We start from the raw sequence: 13,683 nt of genomic DNA, 5'->3' as shown, positions 1-13,683 counted from the left end.
ACTGCTGGAGTCATGTTTCTTCACATTTTTTGCACACATTAAAATGCACATTTCAGGCCTGAAGATTACCTAAAACATCTATTTTAAAGCAGAGATCATATTAAAAAAAATACACACTTTTAAAAAATAAAAATAAAAGATGGGGTTTCATGCAACAATCTGAAGGAGGTGTGCATAGTAACCAATACGCTTCCAGTTTTTTTTTTGTAAAAGTTTAAGTGAATCAGCTCAGGTTAGAAGCCAATTGGCTACCATGCACAGCTGCACCAGATTTCGCACTCTCCAGTTTTAGTAAATCAACCACACTGCTCTAAGTCATGGAGTACACAGAAACATTGCTGAGATAGGCACCACAGCGTTAAAGTAGCAATGAATGTTAGTTTACCGACATGAAGAAAGCCAAGATCTTGGTTCCTTATTCATCTAAAAGAAAATTCATACCACAAATCCAAATTTGCAATGAACAGGACTGTTACTCACCTCACAGTGTCGTCGGTACATAAGCTGCAAATTCTTTACATCAGACATAGTAATGCCATCGGGTAGCATCACACCACCCAGATCTGGATCAGGAAAGTCTGGGAACACGTGGGAGGTATCTATGCAAATGTAAATACAAAATAAGATGTAAATATTGGTGTGTTTTTCCTCATTCAGCCACCATTTTTATTTAGTCAAGGGTCCACACATGCAAACCTAAGTGTACACTACCTATGAATTGCTGGTGGTGCTGGCTCTGAGCAGCAACGGACTGCTCTGGAGAGGTATGCTGGCTGCCGAGCGAGGTATCCATCATGCCATCTGTCTTGTGTGTAGGTCTGTACCTGAGCATTGCAAAACAGATAAATCATTTATCACCCAAGTAGCAAAACCCTTGTTCCATCAAGATGGTTTATTACAATAAAATCTCACGTTATATAATGAACAGCTGGCTGGCAAACCCACTGCCTTTAAGCAGGTTTCTGAACCTGGCACTGTGCTACATATATTGGGCCGCTGGCAAAAAAAAAAAAAAAAAAAAAAAAAAAAAAGGGGGTATTACCCCTCCAGCACAACAATAAATAAAAACCTATCTTCTTTTATGGCAGAATTGCAAAGGATCATACAACAAAGGTTTTAACCTCCATTAGAAAAGCTGTATTTGAACAACATAAAACTATTTCTGAGCAGGCAAAACCAAAGCACTTGCAAACCTTTGTTTCTGATGGATTGGCTGCTGTCTCATTGCCATATACTGCATATCTTCTTGAAGTCTGTTAAGTGGGGAATCGGGTTTCAACCGGATGCCGTAATAGTGGTATTTGGAGTTACCCCTGTCACAAATAAAAAAAAAAAAGTTTAGGTTAATAGATAAATGCAACATGAAGTATTTTGAGGTAAAAGGAAAAAATAAAACAACATTTCAGGGAGTACTGTACATAGTTTATGTAATTTTGTACGTGATTTTTACATTTTTATATGCCTTTTCCCCTCAACATTTTTGTTGATGTATTACATTTTTTGGTGATAGATAATATTATTGTGAGAGGCAGCAAATAACCGCTACAACTGCATAGCTATTTAAGTTGTTAGCAATGCACCCACTGTGTGGCTGATATCTTATCAATTGAGGTCAATTTACTAAAATTCAAAAAGGGACAGACATTTAACTAAAGGCAAATTGGAAGTAGCCCCTTACAAGGAAAATTTCCACCGGTCTTGGTGAATAAGGTAAATTTCTGCCGATTTAGATCATCCAATCACGTGCAAGTAAAAATGCCATTTTTTTTTTGTTTCTCCTTGCATGCGATTGCATATTCTTTGAAAAGTGAAATTTCATCACATTAAGCTCTGGAGAAAATTCTCTTGCGAGTTCAACTTCTTTTACAAAGTGAATAGCCTATTTGCTAGGGTTGTGCCGATACAGATACCGACACTAAGCATTTGCATAAGTATCGGTACTCGTGCACAGGAAAGAAAGAAAGAAAGAAAGAAAGAATTCCCTTTCAGACAGCTGAAGTGTGAACAAAATCAGGGGGGTTGACTGGCCATTCGGGCACTTGGGGAATTGCTCGAGGGCACAGGGCCAGTAGAAGGCCCCATGACAGAAAGGGTCAGCGCCCATTGATGAAGCAGCAGAGATGTGGTATGACAGATTTCCGCCTCCCCTGGTCCATTTAGATTCTGGGGCTCTACCTAACCTGCACTGACAGCTCGGTAAGTGGGAGGATGTGATGGATCGGCTCTCCTTCTCCCTGCCGACAGCCGGAAAGCAGCGCCAACCCCTTGGTACTTGACCAGTCCCAGCGATGGCAGCGATGCTCAGGGGGAAGAAAAAAGGGGAGGAGAAGCAGGCACACATTGTACACTAATGTTCTCCCTCCTAAAACAGGACTTACATGTGAGGCTCTGTAGATAACCATGATTGGTGCTTGGCTCAGGATCAAGGTGGTTAGAATCATCAATTAATACAAAAAGGCCAATTGTAGTGCTGGAAGAAGAGAAGGATGGGGCAGTGGGTTGTGGGGATGACAGCATGGTCCTCCTAGCTATGGTGCTGGCAGTGCCGTATTTCTTCATCACTCAGCCAGTTGGTAATATTACACAGCACACCGATGGAGAACCAACCCCACCCCGCTTCTCCTCATTGTTATCGCCCTAATTGCCGGCAATAGGCATTGGTAATGGGTACTCATACCGATTTCTAAAAAGGTGGTTTTGATGCATTCTTACTACTATTTGCCTTTAGTAAATCAACTTTTATGAGTCTACCTACACTGAGTTGCATTGTGAGAAGGCAAAACGAAGGCTTAGCATAAACCATTTTTTTTTTTTTACAGTTACGGACGTCATCCTATATATTTACACTAATTATTTCAACTCTTATACAAGTTTTCTGGGTGAAGACCGCAATCTGTGTTAATCGATCCTCCTTATCAAACATTATAATGAATGCTTCATATATCAAAACAGATTCAAATGGCATCAGTGTCTTGCGTTCTAAGGCTCTGCAATGCATTGCACCTTTCCATTGTTGTAGAAGTGATGGTTTGACATTGTATATCCACTAAACAAACTTTTGGTGTGCCAAGAAAAATCATTCACACCATGGATTAGCCTATAGTATACAGTTAACCAAAATAATAAACTTTTGTTAGCAAGACTGGTTTGCCCAAGACAATGACCTTTAAACTAAATCTGTACAAATCCAGCCAAAAGAAATAAGCACAATTTAACAGGATACCTGTAGTGTAAGAAATGGGGGGCTGACAGTGCTAACCCCAATTTTATTGGGGTTATGGAGAAACAGTATTTCAGAAAAGTCAGCCTCCCTACATTTTGCCCATATATAAAATGAATTACTTCCAATTCACCATAAAGTGGTACATTTTAAAGCTTTTATAAAAAAAAAAAAAAACTCCTTTTCAGTTACAATATGCTAACCTGGTGCCAAGGCGTCTCGTTCGCAGTCCCATAAACACTGAGCGTATTAGTTTACCAAATGAGGCTGCATTAACTGGATCCAGCTTGTGCTCCTGGCAATGGCGTAAATAATGGTTGTATAATGAACTTCTGGGAAGGCTAACACCGTCTGCTGTCTCATAGTTATCCAACAGCCATTGAAGCTAAAGAAAGAATAAGCAGGCAATTAAATAAACAGAAAAGTGATAGGCCTGTATCACACAACAAATCTTTATCCTTACCAACATGGACTATTGTCTCAAATCATGCTTTTGCAGCATTAAAGCAGAACCAAACCAGTCGTTTTAACGGTTTCCCAAAACAGTTGCATTCACGACATGTCCTGAATAATAACTGCCACGTGTGCATATGCTCTCAGCCAAACTGCCAAGCCACGAAATGGCCGATGTCATAACTGATCGCATGTGGCGCACCATGGCAACTGCAGATCAAAACAAAGGCCAAGATGGCAGCTTCCTTGGCTGTAAAGGATTGGAGTGTTTAGTTCCACTTTAAAGCTGAAGTTTATTGGTGGGAAATACAGCACCAAAAAACACAATGGTGTGTATCCTATTACCTGCAGACTGATAGTTTTGCTAAAAAAAAATTCTGAAGTGCCCTCCTGTACCCTTCTGTACTGAACTGTACTGTACTGTAATTGTGCCATCTCCCCTCTACATTGTAAAGCGCTGCATAAACTGTTGGCGCTATTTAAATCGTGAATAAAAATATTATTAATAATGTGACTCCTCACTGCTGCCGAATACAGTCCCGAGAGCAGTCTTCTGTTGCTTAACTGCGGAGAAACATTGCACCACCCTCCTCTCCCATTCATCATTCAAAATAAAATACCATTATTGTCCCACCATGTTTAGCATTCTGCGACTGGGCGATGGGGTCTGGTCATTCAACTGTGCAAAAGCCCATTCACAAAACATAATGCATTCTGGGAGTGTAGCAAGACAATTTCTGTGAATGGAGGAGAGGGCAAAATGATGCCTCCACATTTCTCACAGAACCAGTAGGGCAGTATCCAGTGGCAGGGAGGCGGTACCTGAATTTTTTTTGGAATACACACCATTACATAACTAAATGTGTATGGCGCTGCATCACAAAAAAAATATATATACTGTATAATAATAATAATCTACTAAACCTCAACATTAAGCAGCCAGAAGGAAGAAAATCAAGAGATTCTCAGGACTTGCAATAACAGAGCAGTTAGCCTACTAAATACAACAGTGATGCTCAGCAAGATTGTCAAAAACCGTGGCAGCGTGCTTGCAGAAACTTTGCATACAGCACATAATAGAACACATCATGGATTCTTATGATTAACAGCTTCCATTTGAACCCTCAACACAAGAGACTAAAATCGGTTTTAAAATTTTATAATGGTTTTCCAAGATTATGCAAGGGATTGAGGATTTTATTACAACCCAGGATCAGCAAGTGGTTTAGTTATCACAGGCAGTAGAGATCCTTTTTATTCTGGGTACAGTGGAGATAACTGAAAAGAACTGGCTGCGTTTAATCGACAAAGCTAATAATTCTGATAAATAATAATCAAAGCACCACAAATTATACTTAAACGATACAAATTGGAATTTATAAAATTAAAGAGATAACATCTTTGGTGTGCCATTTCCTTTAAATTGTGTACTATTTAATCATAGACTGTTAGGGCGAAAAGGACACAAGTCCCATTCATCATAGGGTTATAAACATGCACACTCAAAGCTCCTATCACAAGCAGAGGACTTTGCGAGCAGACTCAAGTTAGAGGTGAACTTACATGGCTGTTGAGCAAGCTGCTTTTGTGAGAGGTGATGCCTTCATTTTTTTGTAGATTTTCAATCGCCATTTCAAGCTACAGAGAGAGCATGCAAAAAACAGAGGAAATGTCAGACAAAGAGCCCTGGTTATGTGCATCTGGAAAGGTGAACTGGTGTTGGAAGCTTTGTTGGCTCTGCAACATGCGCCAAAAGATTTAGAAGAATCCAAGTATGGATTACAGTAGAAGAAGCAGGGAGATGCACGATACACATACAATATGTTACAAGGAGACAAACTAGTAAAAATAAAATTGGATTCTAGTATTATATATATGAACTGTTTCTCCTTTATGCGAGTTCCAAAGATAGTTTTAAATATCCAAGTGGGTGGCGCGGCCCCTTCTACGCTATGGTTAGGATATTCAAATAAATGACACTATTAATTACCAGCTTTCCCTTTTTAAGATGCAATACATCCTTGGTTGTTCAGAGAAAATGGGTAAGGAAGGCGCTTGCTGGCAGGATCCCTGCAGTTCACCACCAAGAACCCTTTCACACTTGTGCGACTTTTCCTGTGACTTCTGACATCAGAGTGGAATGACAAGTCGTAGCCCACGATTCCAAATAACCATTCATACCTGTGTGACTTCAAAGTAGTCCCTGTACTACTTTGGTCCGACTTTGATGCGAGTTGAGGTCCATAGACCTCAAGTTTACACAGGCATTCCCTCAAATCGCAGCCGAACAATCATGGCAAAATTGCGGTAAAATTGCGTGACTTCCAAGCTGCGGCCTTAAGGGATGTAGCACATCAATATCGGATGCTACCCATATCCCACACAAAGCGCCTCCTTTACCCATTTTCTCCGACCAAAATATAGTTTTGTTTTTCGTAAATAAGTGTGAACAAAAGTTACGTAAAATTTGCAATCATAGGCTTCAAGTGAACCCAAAAAAATAAAATAAAAATAAATAAATCAGGATTAAAATCTTCTGTTCATCAGTTATGGCGGTTTCACTGAGACGATGAATACATTAAATAGACATTTTAACTTCTTATTTTACCTATTTTTTAGGTCGATATTTGCTAAGGTTACACAAATATGATAAAACACACACACACACACACACCTCATGTTTTGCATAGACAAGCTCACACCAACCAAATCACATATGAAATCCCATTTGTGTAAAACATTCCAGGACTATCATCTTTATGACTGCCACACATATTCTTCTATACATACAGAAAAACACTAGCCACTGATGTGGACAGTCAGTTGCAGGTTCATGCAGTGTACATTATGATACATGCAGTAGTGCGATGGATGATATTTTCTAAATTCAACTCCTTTTTTATTTATTATTTAGCATATATAAAGGTTTGTATAGATGGGCAAGTGTTAGAGCCGCTGCCAAGTGTCTTGACATAATATTTATTTATTGCCTATCCGGGTAATCACGGTCGCTGGGACCAAAACTGAGGGAGTATATGTTCCTATGAAGGAAACCCAAAACAGAAATATAAACCCAGTTTTAAAAATAATCGCAAATTATGAAATGTTTCTATTGCTGTTATGTGCTCCTGTTAGAGAGATTTTTCTTGCTGCCAACCATAACTGGAACAGTAAATAAGAAGAAAGCATTGTAGCATTTCAGGGACAAGGTAGTCCCCTTTCTCAAGGTGACAGTAGAGCACCATTCTGTAGGCCACCTTGAGAAATATGACCATCATGTTCCCAAAACATTACGCTGGTTTTTATAGATTACCAGTAATGCAAAAAAACTGAAATGTGCCCATTTTTCAGCAATTAAAACCCAACAGAATTGTTACCCCTCTTTCACACCAAGTCACCTTTAGCATTTTAAATGTCAACTAATAGCAAAGCAGATAACAGACAAAATACCAGTATAGATGTCCTATACGTACCGTGGCAGGAGAAGAACGTGATGTATGAGACAAAGAATGGCGAGAATGGTCTAGGCCACCATGGATCAGGTATGCTCCAGAGCTAGAGATGATTTGGCTTCCACCCACATCCATGGCGATGCCAACCATACTGTGGGAAGGAATGGCAGTGGGAGAAGAAACTACAGTGGTCACTTGGGCACCTCCACCCTGGGAATCAAAATATGAGGCAACACTACTGGGAGCATATATCTGAGCTTCTGCATTGTAGGAATAGGTTGTCCGTCTGTTCAAATAAAATAAAATAAATCTTTTAAACATCAGCAGAAAATAAAAATAAAAAACTATAAACAAGTACCCTCAAAGACTTTTTGACAAAATAGTTGCTTAAAAATATACAGGATATGCACAAACGCATTGGGCTTATCCATCGAGGTAAAAAAAAAAAAAAAAAATACAATGGTAGCCTGATATCTCATTGGTTACTGTAGACCACTGCACCCCACACGCTTTATTAAATCGCCATGCATATTAAATGAACAGTATCTATTTTGGCAGACAATTCAAATAAGTTTTATTTTTCCAAAAAAGTTAAAAAGTTCATCTTTTACAAAGAGAAAGTGTGCAGCTTTGTAAAATGTCCACATTATTGTCATACCAAGAATTGATAGGCATCTTCAATCCCCACAACATGCCTTACTGCTAGGACATAACTTTTGGACGCTCACGCCCAGCTTTACAGGAGCAAACACCAATGATTTCTTAAAACTAGCAACAAGGCAGGATGTTGGGAAACTACGTTTTTCTGCCTGGCTATCAGGGGGTCCAAATGGCTTATGACAAAATGAATGAACATTTTACAAAGCTGCAGTCTAAAGCCAGCCATACACGTTTTGAATACTGAATTGGCAGAAATTCAAACCATGTATGGGCGGGTTGAATGTACAACCAGCATGTCGGAGTTTACATGCAATTATTGCTAGCGGCTGTTACAGCCACAAGCAATATTCACTGTCTCCACAAGAGGGAGGTCCCTTGTCAACACTGTGTTGATGGGGGAATCCAGCAATTTTTTTGCAGGAAAGAAATTCACAGTCTATGGCCGGCCTAATATCTGAGGTCCCTTGACTGCATAAACTACTTTCTGGAAAACAGGAACTTGGCTTTTAACTAAAAATTGGCACAGACAACCTACCTTTTTCAATTATCATTAATTTCAAAAACTGACAAATCATCCTGCATAATTTTAACTTGATCTGCTCCATTAACTTCTATACGTTAAGAAAAAAAAAAAAAAAAAAACACCCTACACAATCGACTCACATTGCTCCATTGGCATACACAGTGTCTCCTTCAACGTACTGCACCTGTGCTGGATAGACATGCTGAACGGTCTGAACCTGTTAAAAGCAAATTAACATATATGATCAGAGGAAGCCTACTGAAAACTAACATTTTTAAAAGGCATAAAAATAAATCAAAATAAAATATATAATAATAAAATACAAATTAGGATTTAATTTACACTTAAAACCCATTATGTTTTATAAAGTTGTATTTCCTGTCTAGGCAACACTCCCTAGGACTCATGTATTAAAAATGTACCAAAGATAAATTTATAGTTGCCCATAGTAGCGAGTTTTAAGACACTTTTTAAGCCAAAAAGGTTATAAAAAATAAAATAATAATAATAATAATAATAATAATAATAATAATAATAAAGAAATGTTGCCAGTAGCAAAAAATCCTAACGACAAATTCATCAACTAAAACATTTGTGTCGACATGACACCTTATTTTGACAATTTTTTTTTTTTTTATAGATTTCTTTAAGAAATACGACAGACGCATGCAATAGAACAAAGTCATGCAATTGGACAAGGTTGTAATGTTAGAAGCAGCCAATTTCTCCCATGTGAGCTTAAGGTTTGCATGGTAAAACAGTTTTAAGGTTAAAGCATTCAAAATAGCAATATTACTGTTAAACAGAAAATTCATATGCATTGCACCATAGGCATAAGGAAATTCATATGCAATGAGGTGTCAGTCACACCTTGGTGCATTGCATTAAGACATCCTATTCAAATGAACAGGCAACCAATGCACTAAAGTGTTAAAAAAAATAAAAATAAAGGAAAAGCACACCACAATGCACATAGCATTCCCCTTAATGCATGTGCATTTATGTACAACACAACAGTAAGAATGGGCCCCTAAAGAGTCTTCGTACCCTCATGAAAAAATTGAAAGTAGCTGCTGACTTTTAATATTAGGACACTTACCTGTCCAGGGTTCCCGTGATGTCGGCACCCCAGTCGATTTTCGGATCGGCTCTTGGGTGCTGCCGCCGCCATTCATGTTAAGGGAAACTGGCTTCCTACTGTGCATGCATGAAGCGCGCTATTCTTTCTTACTGGCCAGGTGGCGGGGGAAGGAGGCCAAACTTCTGAGGGATGGCGCCGCGGCACTGTATACCTGAAGCTGGGACAGGTACTTGTCAAAAACAATATATGGTAAAAATTTGTATCAATGTGCATAATGAAGCCAAGGAAAGATGGAAAAAAATCTCCAAAATGGATTAAATTACAGATTAGACATTCTTATAATATGTCAAAAAAAGTTAGATTTTATTTCCGTCATTTACACTTTCAAAACGACAGAAAACAAAAAAATGGCGTCTGCAAAAGTTTGGGCACCCTGCAGAGTTAATATCTTGTACTGCCCCCTTTGGCAAGTATCACAGCTTGTAAACGCTTTTTGTAGCCAGCCAAGAGTCTTTCAATTCTTGTTTGAGGTATCTTTGCCCATTCTTCCTTCTAAAAGTCTTCCAGTTCTTTGAGATTTCTGGGCTGTCTGTCACTCACTGCTCTTTTAAGGTCTATCCATAGATTTTCAATTATGTTGAGGTCAGGAGATTGTGAAGGCCATGGCAAAACCTTCAGTTCACGCCTCTTGATGTAATCCCCTGTGGATTTTGAGGTGTGTTTAGGATCATTATCCATTTGTAGGAGCCATCCTCTCTTTAACTAAAGCTTTTTCACAGATGGCATCAAGTTACCATCCAAAATTTGCTGACATTTTATTGAATCCATTTTTCCTTCTACTCGTGAAATGTTCCCTGTGCCACTGGCTGCAATACAACCCCAAAGCATGATTGATCCACCCCCATGCTTAACAGTTGGACAGAGGTTCTTTTCATTAAATTCTGTGCCCTTTCTTCTCCAAACGTACCTTTGCTCATTCCGGCCAAAAAGTTCTACTTTAACCTCATCGGTCCACAGAACTTGTTTCCAAAATGCATCAGGCTTGTCTATATGTTCATTTGCAAAGTTCAAACGCTGATTTTTGTGGTGAGGACATAGAAGAGGTTTTCTTCTGATGACTCTTCCATGAAGACCATATTTGTACAAGTATCTCTTTATAGTGGAATAGTGTACCACAACTCCAGTGTCTGCCAGGCTATCAACTATTTTCACTTTCAGGTTTTCTAGACAACTGCTTAGAAGAACCCATGGTGCGGATTGTTGGGGCAAGATCAGACGAGTCTGGGCATTTAAAACCTTTGAGATTGGGAAGACCAGGTGATGTCAGACGATGATTGAGAACAATCCATGACACTGGCAGGTCTTAGCTTTGCAAAGGGGGCAGTGCATGCTATAAATTCTGCAGGGTGCCCAAACTTTTGCAGACGCCATTTTTTGTTTTCTGTAATTTTGAAAGTGTAAATGATGGAAATAAAATCTAACTTTTTTTGACATATTATAAGAATGTCTAATTTGTAATTTGATGCCTTTTGGAGATTTTTCCATCTTTCCTTGGCTTTGTTATGCACATTAATACAATTTTTTTACCTGGGGTGCCCAAACTTCCGATTCCCACTGTATAGCAGTGTTTGCGGTCCTGGTTTGGGACGTTGTTAGGAATCTGACACCCACAGCAGATTGCACAACCACTGCGTTTGGAGCGCAGTGCAGGAAACACGCATTGGACCATGTTCAGGTGTGAGCGGGCACTTAAAGTGGAACTAAACCCAGCAATTTATTTAAAACTAGAAACGTTTGTTAAGACGTTGACTGTCAACACCAATATGGTTTTCTTTTGCATCCTGCCTGCTAGCACAAGTGAGGTGTATGCTGCATTTAAAGTGGTTGTAAACCATAGACGTAGTGGTGTTGATTTACTAAAACTGGAGAGTGAAAATCTGGTGCAGTTGTGAACGATAGCCAATCGGCTTCTAACTTCAGTTTTTTCTTTGTCAAAACTTAATTGAACAAAGAAGAAGAAACACACTTGAAATCTGATCGATTTACTAAGGCCCCTTTCAGACTGGGGCGGGAGCTGCGGTGGTGGTATAACGCCGCTAAAAATAGCGGCGCTATACCGCCGGAATTGCCGCGGGTATCAGCCGCTAGCGGTGCGGTATTAACCCCCGCTAGCGGCCGATAAAGAGTTAATATCGCCCGCAATGCGCCTCTATAGAGGCGCATTGCGGGCGGTATTGCCGCGGTTCCCATTGTTTTCAATGGGAAGGAGCGGTATACACGCCGCTCCTCTCACCGCTCCAAAGATGCTGCTGACAGGAGATTTTTTTGTCTCCCGCCAGCGCATCGCCTCAGTGTGAAAGCCCTCGGGCTTTCACATTGAGTCTGCAGTGCAGGAGTTTTTCAGGCGGGATAGCAGCGCTATTTTTAGCGCTTTACCGCCTGAAAAACTCCTCAATGTGAAAGGGGCCTAAAGCTAGACAGTGCAAAATGAGTCACAGTTCTGCATAGAAACCAATCAGCTTCCAGGTTTTATTGCCAAAGCTTAATTTAACAAGCTGAGGTTAGAAGCAGATTGGTTTCTATGCAGACACATGGCCAATTTTGCACTCTAGCATTAGTAAATAAACCCCTAAGTGTTCTGTCTGCTGCTTTGTTCCTCTGCTATTTGCAGGAGTCCGTTGATTATTTCCTGACACCAAGAGAAAAATGGTGATGCGGGAGGAACTCCAGCTGATTCACAGCCTTCATTCTGTTCCTGTGTGAAGGAGGTAAGTCCCTTCCCTGCAATCAGCTCTCCAAACTCTCCTTGCTGAGCTCTGCAGAGTGTAACGTTAGCCCTCTGCCAGCTCAGACAATGTTTAAAAATTCTGCACTTTAAACAGCTGTAGAGAATAGAAGGCTGCAGATAAACAAGTACAACTTATACAGGAGTATTTGTTTCATTAGTGTATCACCTGAGGCTAGTCACTTCACTGGGTTTATAACTAACTATTTACACCACTTTAATGCATACCTCTAGCGATAACAGTTACCTGCATGCTTACGTCAGCTTTCAACTGAAATTGAAAGGCACCCCAAATACTGGTGTCATAGCTAAATAACATCTACAGCAGGTTAAAATCTTGAAAGAGGTTTAGAAGCAAAAAGAAGGGTTTAGTTTCTGCTCCCAGGATTTTATTTTCCTGCTTTATCAGACAGCCCAGACAAAAACGATGGGGAATCTTCCTCTTTCGGATATAGGAAAATGCTGATCGAAGTTCTAAACCTTGTTCACACTTTTGGCTGGATTTGAACTACACTTTGGGCAGGACCAAAAAGTTAAAATTTTTCAGCAATGAATGCCAATGCAGCATAATGTGTACTGAGAGTACATAAGGCTGTTGTAAGCACCCCACTAATTATGTACACTTAACCTGCAATCAGGTCTATAAAAGCACTCGGATGCCATTGTCCAAAATCCAGGCTGGTAGAAATTCAGTCGCCACAACAGAACTTCACCACTTTGTCCCTGCACAAACACCCGTTTAATTACTTATATTAAAAGCTGGGACTTTTAAACATCTTTTCGACAATTTTAGATTTGGAGAGAGACATTGTGATAATCAGTGTTAATAGCTTGTGGCTTTAATGCTTTTTTACAAGAAAACAGGAAAGAAAAAAAAAAAAAAAGCACAAAAATACATGAATCTTCAGTGCAAACCGCGGTAAGCGTGCTAGCAGGAGTTTGGATACGTCATATAAGACAGGCAGGCAGTATAATTAGTAGCAGCCAGACTCCATGCTTAGACCATCTGAGGCCTGTTACCTGCTGCTGTATCTGGTGAGCTCTTTGCACACCTTGACCATGTGCCCCTTTGGGAGCAGAGCCAGATGACTGAGACAAGCTCCTCTGGAAGGAAAAAGTGATTAACAGAAAAGTAGAGATGGCCAAAGACCATTTTACTTCTACGAATAAGACACTAAAATCATTTCTATTTATGCAGAGGTCAGCCATAAAATACAAAGCCACCAATTACTTGTCGACTAAAGCCTAGTATACACTTTTTTTGTTCAACCCAATGGATTGAAAAAACACACACACACACACACACACACACACACACTGAAGAGCTCAGGAGATCCTGTACTAACAATCCAAAGTTAGTACATCAATCTCCCTGCTGAGCTATTGTGTTCTGAAAGGGGGATGTGCCCCCCCCCCCCCTACACAACACAACTATCAGCACCCTCAGCCATTGTCCAAGTGCTGATCTGCTGACCTTTTTCGTCCCTATTGGATATTCAGCCGGCTTCT

At 39.9% G+C, this 13,683-nt stretch overlaps 1 protein-coding gene across 3 annotated transcripts in view; it reads right to left on the bottom strand.

The window, feature by feature from the left end:
• RFX2 (regulatory factor X2) overlaps positions 1-13,683 on the bottom strand; it is a 51,208-nt gene that overhangs the window by 11,095 nt on the left and 26,430 nt on the right. For 2 of the 3 annotated variants that reach the window (XM_040327254.1, XM_040327259.1), the window contains 8 exons: positions 13,195-13,278; positions 8,449-8,525; positions 7,147-7,411; positions 5,237-5,311; positions 3,424-3,605; positions 1,194-1,313; positions 712-824; positions 481-599 (listed from right to left, as the gene is read on the bottom strand). In XM_040327254.1, the coding sequence (XP_040183188.1) occupies positions 481-599; positions 712-824; positions 1,194-1,313; positions 3,424-3,605; positions 5,237-5,311; positions 7,147-7,411; positions 8,449-8,525; positions 13,195-13,278 (1,035 nt within the window). The remainder of the gene's footprint in view (positions 1-480; positions 600-711; positions 825-1,193; positions 1,314-3,423; positions 3,606-5,236; positions 5,312-7,146; positions 7,412-8,448; positions 8,526-13,194; positions 13,279-13,683) is intronic. The other variant, XM_040327265.1, reaches the window with a different exon arrangement.

This window comes from Rana temporaria, chromosome 1 (assembly GCF_905171775.1).
Source record: "Rana temporaria chromosome 1, aRanTem1.1, whole genome shotgun sequence".
Classification (NCBI taxonomy): domain Eukaryota; kingdom Metazoa; phylum Chordata; class Amphibia; order Anura; family Ranidae; genus Rana; species Rana temporaria.
This window is presented reverse-complemented; position numbering and strand designations above follow the sequence as displayed.